The sequence below is a fragment of the Diprion similis genome, chromosome 12 (genome assembly GCF_021155765.1).
Source record: "Diprion similis isolate iyDipSimi1 chromosome 12, iyDipSimi1.1, whole genome shotgun sequence".
Taxonomy (NCBI): Eukaryota; Metazoa; Arthropoda; class Insecta; order Hymenoptera; family Diprionidae; genus Diprion; species Diprion similis.
The window spans coordinates 11,577,513-11,591,121 of NC_060116.1; the positions used below are offsets into that span (position 1 = coordinate 11,577,513).

General features: G+C 45.0%; 1 protein-coding gene across 1 annotated transcript in view; it reads right to left on the reverse strand.

The window, feature by feature from the left end:
* Positions 1–13,609, reverse strand: part of LOC124412886 (dopamine D2-like receptor) — a 119,615-nt gene that overhangs the window by 11,105 nt on the left and 94,901 nt on the right. The window contains exons 3-4 of the mRNA XM_046893085.1: positions 3,187–3,296; positions 848–1,100 (exon numbers count right to left, since the gene is read on the reverse strand). Coding sequence (XP_046749041.1) covers positions 848–1,100; positions 3,187–3,296 — 363 coding nt within the window. The remainder of the gene's footprint in view (positions 1–847; positions 1,101–3,186; positions 3,297–13,609) is intronic.

A 13,609-nucleotide genomic window follows, 5' to 3' on the forward strand; every position in this document is an offset into this window, starting at 1 on the left:
ACGCGGTCTAGCGCGAAGACAACTCGCCCTGTTTTCGTTGATTATCTTTTTCACCTTGCCGGTAAAACGAGGTAAGAAAATAGGAGAGCCATATTTTAGGGAATCACCCGTATACGAGGAGGAGACAGGGTGCCGTGGATAAAGTCCGGGGGTTGGGTGGTGGAGGGGGATCGGAGCGTTTGCCCCAGGGTCTAAGTTTATCGTAGCTCGTACACACACATCTGGCAATTTTGTTTCGCGTTCCTGGACCGTTTGTCTATTTGTCTGTCGGTCCACGACCCCGGTCCGCATTGTTACACACGCAGGTATGTGTTCGTACGTATCTATACGCCTGCTTCCTGATCCAGTGCCGAGGTACAACCAACGCTGGTCCGATGGTAGGTTCTCCGAAACTTTCTCTCTCACGAGTCCGTAAACCTTGTGTGTGTTTATAACCACCTTGACTGGAGCCAAGACATTTGGATTAGGGTAAATGGGCCAAGTTTTCGACGTGTAATTTCGAGTTAATAATGGCCAGTTAATCCATCCGTATTCACCTTCTTGTTGCAAGGATGCAAGAACTACAGAGAGGACAATTAACGTCTCTGTTAAAGTGTGTCTGCGTGTGTCGTGACGTGTACGAAGTGCTGAACGAGACACGGACCAAGTAATTAATACAAAATTAGCCCCGTCGATCTCGGCGGGATCCGGGAACAGGGAATGCCTACAGGCGGATAGTGTATCGGGAAAAGCGACTTGGGTTGGGTGGAAGCTTTTTGGCGTAAAGTTTCGTTTGACGGTGGAGAACGGAAAAGCCGTTGGACCGACCTGTGCACGAAGCAGAGGCGTTGCTGGTTTGCCGGCTAACCTTGAATATGTTGTAGTAGAGAAAGACCATGATGATGCAGGGTATGTAGAAGCTCGTCAGACTCGAGTAGATGATGAAGTCGGTGTTGTAGAAAAGACAGAGGTCCGGTATCCTGTCCGGCGTGTTGTTCAGGCCCAGGACTATCGGGCTTCCTATGGTTATCGATATCGCCCATACCAGGACTATCGTCAGCCACACCCTCCTGTTGTTCTTGTGCTTGGCGTATTTTATCGGCTTGGTTACGGCTATGTACCTGCGACAGACGTTCGAAATCCTCGGTTAGTCTCAGTCCCGTGATTTGCGTATTATTCACTTATTATAATAATACGTGGGGTGAAAGTGAAAATCGCCTAACATTTCCCAACCGAAATCGCAGCCGAGCGAGAGTGTATAACGTTCGTCGACCGTCGTTTCGCCCTTGTGAGAAGGGTGTGACGTCAGGGTTTCCGCGACCCAGTTATGAGGGCAGAGACGACTTAAAGGACGCTTTTACCGCTAAAAGCAACCCAACGCTCTGGGATCGCCGCTATTTTTTTTCTATCCCCTCGCCGCCTCCGTCCGACCGTTCGAAACGTTCGTTTTTGCGAAAGTGTAAATTCACCTATGGCACTGCTAGAGTATGAATGGTGAGTTGGATTCCGTGAAGATTCGCGAGGATCGTGCACCGGACAATTCTGCGCAAGCATTCAATGATCGTGGCTGTGACGTATGTCGATTGATTTGGATTTGTTAGATTTTCGCAGCTGTTTGCAGATTTATTTTCTTAATTTTGCGATGGAAAATTCAATTCACCGTCAGAATATACCCGCGAAATAAAAGACCAGTTTCTTGGCCCAGGTGGAAAGTAGCCGGACTAAAACCCTATCGAGAGTATAGATGTTTGCAGAACGCAGACCCTTGCGATATAATATTAGGAGTTTCGGATGTTTTCTTAAGACTTCAACAAGCCGCGGGGAAATACGCGCGAGCACGTAGGTTATATACACATACGACGATTGGAAAATATTTGTTAAAGGACGAATCAAGCGAGGCGATAGTTCGATATAAGATTCTTAGAAGTAAGCAATATTTTCTTTTCAACAATGTTTTATTCTTTTCTGCTGATGAAACGTCGCTTCAGAAAAGGCGTTGTGCTGTTTCTCTGAAACTGTTTAATTTCGGAATTATTTAGAATAAAATGGTTTGATACTCTCTTACTATATATTGAACGTGAGGGTAACGAACGATAAAATTATTGATATTAACCTGAGCTTGGAGTAGATTCGAAACCAAGTTTAGTGTATCGGATTTTGAAGTTCGTATTGGTGTACCCACGTTATCGAGTTTGTAATTCCCGCAGCCTTCGGGAATGCTTGTTTATTCATGGAAAATCCCGGATCTCGTAATACGTAAGCCTGCGATAATATCGAGGATCCGGAAAATCACGTATTACGAACAAACTGGGAGCAGCGTCGATGAAGGTGTATTAGGTACCAAATCTCATCCTGTGCCGTCTACCTTATACCTACATCGTGTAAATATCAATTATTGATAGGCAATAAACGAGTTCAAATAAAAATCGGGGGACTTGAAAGAAATCTCGAATACTATTGCGAAAGAGAGCAAAGAACCGTGTTCTTGGGTTAAGGTACCTACGAGCGGAAGCTGAATAAAATATAGATATGTCTAACGGTATTTGTGTGTAAATAACCGATATGCGAATGCAGATACCTTTACGCCCCTGTAGATATAGTATGAAGAGTTTCCGGTGCAACATACAATAAAGCAGCGATATGAGAAATCCTGTGCCGCGTACCGCAGACTGTTCCACGAATCCGTTCTACATCCCACACGTTGCTTACTGTTACTTACATCCCTCCATACGAAGATAATAATAATAATGATAAGAATGATAATAAAACCAACAATGGTCAGAAGAATAGCATATTGTTATTTTTATTATTACTATTCCGGGAACGGTATAAATTTTATTTCCACGTCAAATATACGTCGCTGTACCTACTATACCTATATATACGTATATACTATACATTTACGACGTGTCACTCGGGTGTGTAAGGTATTCGCGTCACGTGCGAAGAAAATCAACAAACTCTCTTCTTTTCTCAAGTCTACTAAAGCATGCCTAGATAGACGAACTACGCTGCTGCTGCTGGTGCTGCTGCTGCAACCCTTCTAGTCGCACGCGAAGCTCGAAGAATTCGCAAGACGTTTGTCGAATCTACGAGTATAGATACGCCTACATTATGCATCACAAAGGTATCCGACGGTGTGGAAATTCGTGACCTGAGTATCTCAAAATTTTACAAAAAATCGCCTGTACCATGATCTCGACTCACCTGTCCACCGATATAGCGACTAGATTGAAGATCGAACTCGTGCTGCAGGTTACATCCATCGCGATATAGCAGTCACAGACGAAGGCTGGTAGCGTCCACGCACCGTTCACCTGAAACCAATCAAGAGGAATGGACGAACCATTAGCGAGTGTTTTCCACCTCACTGCGACAATTGGTACCGCATGCGGTATACGGTGTTATATGGGAAAATTTACGCGGCCACAGCCTTCCAATTAACCAGTAACATCGGAAATACGCCGGGGTTATGCGCTGGGGAGCTTTTGTTGCCCCTGGATAGCTGAATGGTGGTATAATAACCTGCTGCTGTAATCAACGAAGGTTCGGTTCTACGTTGCGCTAAATTCAACCACTTATTCGCTTGCATTCGATAGGTGGCAAATTACTCGCCAACTGGTTCGTCGACTCATTAGAAATTTCAATCGAACGTAATTGACCGGTCCGTTCAACGGTTGATTAGATTCTTCGAGCCGATCAGCCTTGTGTGCCACCACGCTTCTCTCCACCTTCGAACCTAACCTTACGCCCCGTTATATTTTCATTTTATTTGGTTACGGCGCACCTACAAGTAAAGGTATTGGAAAAGCCTTGTCCCGAGAAGGGTGGTTCGATTTAGGTGGAGTCAGAGCTGCCTTTCTTCCACCATCCTTACCGTCTTCGTAGTTATAGCTGGGCATGTACTTCGCCTCCCTCCCCACGCCACGTTTCGTGCACATAGCGAAAGGATTGTAAATAAGTTATGTATCTTAGATACGCGAAGCACATGTAGAGCTCGACTATCCGCATGAAGTAGGGCTGTAGCTACATCCCGCCTTACAGGTACCTACCCGCACAACCATTGGTTAGGTATATTTAAAGTTTTCTCTCACAGAGAGAATATATAAGTTTATACACCCTTTTGGCCTCGGTGCACGCGTTTCCTTTATCTAACGGAACACTGCCGTCTGGTATATCCAGAACCTGGTGGAACGGAGCGGAAGACTTCTTGGACCATTGTTGCGGTTGCTGCTCAGTGCATATTCTGATCCTGATCCTGCTGCTGCTGCTGCCTGCATTGTTATGCAGGTAGCAATTATGGTTACCCCGAATTTCACTGGCTGCATTCTCGGATGCAATGGTTACTCAGGCAAACATGCAGCAAACCCGAGTCTGCTGTGTAATATTTTAGTCTTAAAGGGTACGGTGCGGCTATTATTTGAATTTAGTTATTTTGAGTAGGTAGAAGAAGTTTGGCTGCTGTGAGCGTGGAAAATCTGCGATTTCTACCGGACTAGGCTCACAACGAAATTGGCCTATTTACAATCCCTGCAGAGGCTTCAAAATGGCGGCTCGTTCTTCACGTAGAGTGGGGTCTTTAGCCTATGGCAGGAAACAATTATTGCAGACTGAAATTTCGCGAGGTGCGTTGCTCGAGGAACTTGACGACCTTCCGCTTCACCGCCTACGTTGAGCTTAAGCGGTGTCATTTGGAGAATGGATAACCGTGGCTTTTCATTACTGGGTTTCAACTCCCGACTCTCGGGATAATTCAGGTTCTGCAATTCGCAGATATTGAATCAGGATTATCTTTTAGACGGGCAAAAAGCGCGAGTGTCTTATGCGAGTGCAGGAATGTGTGTGCGCGCTACGTCGCTCGATCAAAAGGCTTAAGTTAAACGAAGCGGAGAGAGAGAAATTTTTTTTTCAACAATTCTAATCTTCTGTTGGATTTTGCATCGGGTGACAATAATTATTGAAGCGATTTTTTCGCAAAGGTTTTTGCTTTGAAGCAACTTGTATGACTCGACTACTCTCGGAGTTCTGCAACGTCAGCTCTGACATCCATCCGTGTATATTGTAATACGAACAAAGGCCGCTTTTCGCATGTTAAAACCCTTTCATTGATCATCCGGATATCGAATTAGTCCCATTAACAGAAGGTGTGAGAGAACGAGAGAAATAGATAGATAGATAGATAAAAGCAGAAAATAATACAAGATACAGTAAGAAAAGAGAGGGAGAGAGAGATAGTTTCAAACCGATTCTCGGTATTGTAATTCATTAACCTTGCAGATATTACCAAGATCAATATGGAAACTAGCGAATGACCAAAGTTTCTAGATCCTGTGACACGGATGGGATTTGAATGCGAATTCCGACCACATTGTAAGGATCGATGATACTTGTTACATCGAGGCGCAAACAACCCGTCAAAGTCAAGGAGATCAAAGCCAAGGGATTGCCGTGACACCCTTTGCGAGATTCGAACTATTGTCGAGTAGATGAAACCGTGCGCAGTTCGCGTCAAATTATCTACGTTCTCACCGACAATGGACAATGGTTTCGTACTTGCAATTGAAATCGGTTGTTCAGTTTTGTGCGAGGAGAGGATTCGCCATCACGGTCAAAGTTTGGTCATGTGAAATGAAAACAAGATCAGGAACAGCAATCACGTCGTCGTATTTAATCTCGGAGAAGCTATTGCAATCTTTACCTCTGGTAAAATCATTCCGGTGGAAGAATAAGTGAAACAAAAAGACGGATGAAAAATATCTTCCAGCTTTAGGATAGTGCAATATCGGAGGTGCTTGGGGTTCGGCTGATATTGGGTTGATATCAACAAGAGAGAAAATTGAGCGAGCCAGTCAGGCGCTGGAGGACGATCAAACAAACGGGTATTTGGTGAAAGTTTCACCCCAAGTTCTCGGTCGGATGGATAGTTATCATGGCAGTTGGTTTAAGCTCGAGGACTCGCGCTGTCGTTATACCGAATAGTTTACACTTACAAAAGGAGCCACGCAGCGTGTCTACTTTTTACCATGTTCAAGGAAGGATCGATATACTATAGAACTGTGTTTAACCTTGGGACAAGTCTTTTTAGAAGGTGCATCTTGAAAGAATTGAATCACTCGAAAACAGCATGATAAAGAGAGAACGAGAGAGTGCGAGGGAAGGGAAAGGTGAATCATGGAAGGAGGTGAAAAAATTGTATTTCTAGATAGTCTGCGGCGAGATGAAACCCGGCTTTCAGCCAGACCGTGAATGACTTGCATGAGGGGGCGATAAATACGAGGCAGAAACCCACAAGCCAAAAGCATGCCGGGAGAGTCGTGGAGAAGTTGCGTTTAGTCGACGGGTCTGCGGCTAACTCGAAACGGTTTGGTAATTATCGACGGCCTGGTATTATGGCAAAGAACTTCCCATTCCGACCCTGCAAAGTCGTTTGATGATTTAATCGTCTGGACCTTTCGGACTAAAACGTTAGCCGCTGGTATTACGGAGGAACGGAGAAGGGAAACAACGTATAGCAAACGACTAAGACGAATGGTGCATAAGCCACAGAAGCGAGATAGGAAGGTGGCGTTCAAGTTTTTCCTAGTGCTGCAAGTGCGAAATATACGAGGCGAACTTTTTTGGCGAGGGATTTAGCGCAAAAGGTATTCGCTTGAATACTTCAGCCATTATGTCCAAAACTCCTCCGAGTCCGTCGAGGAGAAGTTTGCCCGAGAGGTTTTCGCCTTTCGTTTTGGTCGATAAATATTTAACGACACGTCGGTACGGGTGTAGCCGGTTGATACTGTCCCGCAATGTTCGTGCGGTCTGTGCAGTATTGGACTTCCAAGAGTCTCTCAAGTCTCTTTGGTTTGCGTAAATTGAAAAGCTTCAGCCCCGACGACTGCGCCAAATCGGGAGATCTTCCATTTGAGATTCGATGCGGCGCGGCGTTATCCCGGAGGACCTTCGTTCGCCAGAATGCACAGACTCGTCCTTCGGATGCGGAAAAGACGCTACAGGATTATTCGCGAGATTCGAGGAAGCCATATTATCTTGGGTTCAGCTAGAATTGGATGAAAGATTGCCGGGAGGAGGAGAAGAAGGTTGAGGAAGACTACGCGTGAATGGCTCTGATGAAATTCGAACACTCCGTAATATTCCGTATATATTATACAGTTGGAAGGAGTCCTTGTATCAGGGGCCTCTTTAATTTCGTCGAAGGGTATAAGCTGCGCTTTTACCTTTTTACGGTAGTGAATTTTTATTCAAATCGAGGAATATCGAAGATATGACTTGTTCCAGTTTCATGGACCAACGGAGATCCGGGTACGTCCTTGACATGGAAATCCCCTCGACCCGGTCGGGATCGTAACGTATTTTATGTTACGATCTTACAAGCGTCTTCTCCGTCAGCTATACCTACACACCCTACCACCTATGCACAGCGTACTTGGCAGAGCTTAATTCAGTACCGCTCCGTATATAAAGTAGTTCGGTTTTATCCCCCTCCCGATCTGAATGCATCGAATTCAATTCAATCGCGGACTTTGTCAGTGATTAAGAACGTCGTCGTGACTCCGCAGCCTGCAGAGGCCGACCTATAATCCTAAACCGTGAGCGAGTAGTCGACAGGACGTGTAAGGCATAACTTGGTTAATTCGCTATAGGGGTTTAACCGGGCGAATTTGGACCCGCGTAGTTAGGATTCGCGGCACAGGACCACCAGCCGAGATTAAATCTACCTGGTAGACATCTGTGACAACTTTGGACTTGCAGCAGCGGCGGTTCGGCCAGACTGTCGTGCCGGCGACAAGACGAGGCTAACTTGGAGGGAATTCCAACCTCGTTATCTCGCCGAAATAGTTCGGCAAGGAATTGATCCTGGCGTTAACCACACGGGGACGTTTAAGCAGAAGGCGGGCCAGGCGCCGGGAGTTTAGTATGCACCTTGTACATCCTGCCTGTTCATGTTCGTGTATTTCAGGCTCCGGTCACTCCGTCTTGGACACGGAAAGCACGAGCCGAAGGGAGGTTCCGGGGAGATTCGTTCAACTCTAACCCTTAGGCCTGGCTGTTGGCCAACCAGCGATGTCGATTCATCCACTTCCTCGCATGCCAGGAAACCGGACATGTGTATAGCTAAGGACTTTAACGATCAACCGAGGACCTTCGTCAGGACGATTGACAAGTCAAAGGACCTCATTTGTTCCATCGAACTCCCGACCCTGGATCCAGGCTATCCTGCCGGCTGACGAGGATCTGCCCTCATCGAAGGGCGAGAAAAGATTATAATTTATGTGCTCGGGCTGTTCCGGCAATCCTGGATTTATACTTTTGAACCCATATATACCCACCTTGGAGACGTTGGAAGGATTTATCGGCAGCTTCGTAAATCGCAGGGGGCGTTGAGAAATTGAAGTTGGGGCCGGAAGGTAGCCGGATTTTCTAACTTGAATACACTCTGAAGTGCATCAATCGACAACTATTCCAAGGCTACGACATCGGCTTACAATCAGTCTTAACTTACGGGCGTTAAGTCAAAGCTTTTTCCTGACGTCAGACAAGAAGTTATGTCTTTGCACAGTGTAATGCTGGTATAGGGTACAGGCTAGGAGAAGTTTTGAATTTCAACGAATCGTTCGCGGTATTATACGCGAATAATTCAAGACTCTATCTAGGCTAGGCACTTGTATGCATATAGGGGTGAAGTTTCACTGAGGATAAATAAAACGAGAATTCGTCGTTGTGGAAGATGGAATGACGCAAGAGCTCCAACACAAATGCTCTCACGACCTCGAGGTGGACGTCTTCTTGGGTTATACGGTTATGAATTTGATTTGCAGCCGAAACTAATTCGCCGTATTCACTTGAATCCAATTCGGACTGTAACGTTTCCCTCTTCCACAGCTCGACCCAGATAATCATCGTTCAGGGATTATTTTTAGGGGACCCTGCCGCGAACCGAAGCAGACCCGATTCGGTATGGAATAATAAAATGAAACAACATAAAACCAAATTAAATCGCTAGTTTTACTATCGCTTGATTTAACCACAATTTTCGAAATTGCGAAAACGTTTCTCATACACCTTGAAAATTTATAGGTATATGTGTGTATACGTACGTATGAATTATATATTATATACATGCATATGGTATGTAGCAGGGACCGTCAGCACTTCATCTCGGAAAACTGTACGAAGGAGTAGAACGCGAACGCTGTCGAGGAAAAATGGAAACTTCTTCTTCGGCAAGAATTCACCAACTCGCATACTAGACAAATTTTCAGCCTTGCTCGACGCGCATCATCTGGAAGACTATCCAGACCTTAAAAAAACTAGCACCCAGACAGATTTGGCAAAAATACGTAGAAAATGGCTGGACGCGGCTGCTCAACGCATCGAAGAGATATTTGAAATTACACCCTTACTTCGCCTTCGCCTTCGCCTTCAAAAATATTGCATTCTTCGCGGTAGCAAAAACAAGCACAGACGACATCACACTCTATTATTCGCACAAAAATACTATGACGCCCATACTTAATGTATCTACTTGAGGTATAAAAAAATGGTCGGAAAAAATCATGCGATATTTCCATTGAAAATATCCATCTTTGAGAAGGAATGCAAGTGATGTTGTTGTGACGGCTGGGGGGGGGGGGGGGGGGATGATTTCTTTCTCACCAACAATGAACAACGTGATAAACCATGTTCGAAGCTCGATCATCTAAGCGCGTGTCTCGTACCTCGTATTTCATACTCGGGATGATCAAAGCTCGTTGAGTAAAACGCGTACATGCGGGCAGCTGAAGGAAAGACGTCACAGCTTTCGATTTACCGGATGGATTCGTGGAAGGTAAATAGTGTACGCGAGACGTTCGGTATACAGGACCATCTTCTCGGATTGATGGATGGCACTTCTTGTCGGGACTGCTAACTCGTTTGTCTAACGTAACGGGAAGTACGCAGGGTGCCAGAAGGGGCAAGGGGAGGGGGGGAGGTATACATCCCTCCTCGAGTGACACTTTACCCGTCTGTGAAGACTGAAGATTCTTGTCAAGGTTCTGGTCCCCCACCACCACCCCCACCCTCCGCAATAATTAATAGGCTATGATGCGGGGCTGAAAGACTCTCCCTCTTGTGCTTCTATTATAGTCTCCAGACGCCGATCATGCAGGTCGTGGGAGAAATCTCGGCTCTTCGTGTCACAGGGTGAGAGGAGAGATTTTCGGTCGAAGATCTGTGGGACGCATTTTGGGATAATTAACACAGAGGGTAATCAATACGCCGATGGAAGGGACGGTGTAGGCAAAGTTGAATCTTTACCTTCGAGCTTTATTCTGTGTAGGTACAATAAATACGAATAATGAGGGTTACAGTGGGGTAAGGAACACCCGTTTACGTGGTTAATTTACCGTTAAATTTCTTCGACAATTAGGGACACTTTTCTCCGCAACCCCCCCTATTTAATATCGCTCGATTTAATTTGATTAGGGTGCGGGGAGAAAAGGGGAAACATCTTTTGCAGAAACCGAAGGAACGTGCATGCGGTGAGATACAGAGATGACGTCAGGGGGTTGATAAATGATCGTTAACGTAGCGCGACGTGAAAGGAGGGGAGCGAAAAAAAACACACATATATATAATAGGTATATACAATATATATACGTATGTGTGTGTGTGATGTGGCAGTTAAAGTAAAGCGTGCGATTTCCGGGGGATGAAAATCAAGGCCTTTGAAAGTGCGCATCGCCGACGAATCCAGAGGTTCGACGCTGCGCAGTTTTGGGGAAAAAACATTCGGGGCGGAGACAAACGATATCATCCCTACATTTCGAATAATTTCGAATTCAGGAAGGGGGGGGGGGGGGTGGGGGTGGGTTTGGCGTCTACGATCACGGAGCGACGCGGCGGTAGGTCAGTCGCGTCAAATATATCATTTCCGGAGCCGGGTAGGATTTTCCTTGGATGAGGAATTCTTCGCCTTAAGGAGAGGTTAAGCCGTAATGCAATGCGTCAGGCGTCAGGGCGAAGATAGCCGTCATTTGTAACCTCGTCGCGACGTCTTCGAATCGATTCTCTCTTCGCGACTTTTATACCTTTGTGCCGCAGAGGTCTTTTAAATTTTTCTTTTCACAAAATTTACTGTCCCCACTGTCTTTTCCCATCCAGAAGATTTGCCAATTCATTTTTTTTCCCAAACCCTCCGAGACCTACCGTAAGAGCAAATACAAATAAATTAAAGAAAAAAAAAGAAGAAGAAAATGCTCTTGAAAACATCACTAAGAAGTGTTGCAATATCTCGACTCATTTCAAAATTGATTACTTTTTTTTGATTTATTTTGTCAATAGTTCAACGGTTGCATCCACCTATTATTTACAGTGAACGGGCGTGTGATTTGTACTCATCGCCAGGAATATCGATTTACTAGACTCACAAAGGTTTATATAATAAATGTATAGATATACCGCGTGGCGATAGCTTACGTATCATATAAGACACGCCGATAAATAGGTCTGTTTTCCTTTGAGGCTGTTACATCATGTGTATAAGTGTGGCAAAACTTCGATTGTTACGATCAAAGAATACAAAGTAATGTTCCAGATAGCAAGAGAAAAACTTCACGCTTCAAGTCTCAATGCTAGTTTAGTTCGAAGCAAACTCTTGCTGCCAAAACCTTCATTTTTTCATTTTCAAAGTTTGATTTCTTCAGCATGAAAATCTCTGAATTGATATTTTAGTTGTAAGTATTTTTCTTTCGATTTTACTTTCTTACGATTATTCAGGCATATCAGATTCTCCGTCAATTTCTGCAGCACTATAAGGAAATTTACAAAACTCTTTGCGCCACGGCTTATGCGTTGTTATTAAATCCAACTTGGAATTTTTAACTGAATTTGACGCATCCCTGGCGTGACGAATAATTTAAGGCGTGATTTATTTATCCACCATCTTACATTTCTTCCCTCTGCTTCGTCGGGTGTTCGTAATGATGCGTGGCACGCGATGCTCGATTATGCTCGAGGGTTGACGTCGCAGTCTTCGCGAACGACCGAAATTTGCGTTATATCGTCAATTCAAGATCGCGGTGTGAATGTCGAAAAAAGGAAGAAAACCCTGCGTTCGGTGGGGTGGCAGTTCAGAGATTTCCATTTCATTACTTTTAGCAACCATCAAATCACACCTTTTCCGTATCTCTTATTGGTATAAGTATTAAGCACATTATAAATGTACGGAGAACATCTACTAAGGATTAACCTTTTATGCTGATACTAATAACATCATTTCATACAAATACGTATATGTATATATGATACCATTATTTTAGGTAACTTTTTTTAACCTTGCCTCAAGAAATTCTGTGGAGTCTCGCGCCAAGCTTTTCCATGTCAAATATAAGAGCGTTATTGTTGAAGCAATTTTGTACTGATCGCCCTGATCAATACATCTACGACAGTTAAGCTTGGGGTATAAATTTTTTCATTTCTCGAAGGATTGACTTGAAATGACTCAATTGTAACGCGGTAATGAAATACCAATCAAAGAGAATGAATTTCGCGATGAATTGCGGTGAGAGCGTAAAGTTTATTGCCTCCGCTTGGACTCGTTACTATTTTCTTTGAATGTTTTTCTCTGTACTTTATGCTCGCTACCCATTCGAAAAAGACAATTTCGCTCAATAGCTTCCCTTCTTATTGCGTACACAAGGTACTCGATAAAAAAAAGAGTGCTTCATCAGCAGCTTCGAGCAGCGAATGCGAAAACCTGGTCCATATCTAATAGAGGGGAAATAAAGTAAAAAACAGGGAAGTAAAAACGATGGTGACGTATCTCAGCTAAGGGAGATTGAAAATTAGCCTTGCTAATTTTGAACAATTAGAATTTATGTACAGTATATGGACGCGGAACGAGGGAGGGTGCAGAGAGGGAGTTTTGTAGGAAACTCCGTCAGTGGGGAGAGAAAAAACACAAACAAGCGAGTGAGAGAGCGGCAGGAAGGGCGGGAGGGAGCAGGAGGGTAAAAAGGGGTGGACGCCCGCGATCGGGGCTGGGGCTGAACCCTCCGGGCAACCCTCGACTTACCAATTTATAAGGATGTAGCAACCACGACGGAACGGGTGGAACGCGATATATAACCCCGGTGTAGGAGGCCGCGAAGCTACAAGCCTCGGCATGCTCGGCCACTACTATATGAACACACTCTGCGTACATGTCGCATTAACGTTACGGCTTGGTAAATGGGTATGTATTACATGCCGGTCGTGTGCTCATTTATACGGCTGGGTCCTGTACCTGTGGCTGCTGCTCCTGTTTCCGCCCACCTGCCCGCTGCCGGCTATATCTGAGGTGGTGCACCCTTTATCAGGCGCGACGAGGACTATTAATAACCTTTTAAATTAGAGATATGAAAATTTATCGGATGGGTAAGGGAACCACTGCAGCCGCCGGGAATCCCCGTCCCCCTCCCCTCTCCCACCCCGCGCGTAAAGAACCTCTTTTAATTGCTTTCCAGCACAAAGTGGTTCCTCCCGCTACTCCGATCTAACCAAAGGGAACTTGTTACATGGTACATTATAGGTACACGTTATTGCGTCAGAACCACCGAGGTGATGAGTAGAATGGATTGTTCTGCCAATAGACGGTTTTACCTTC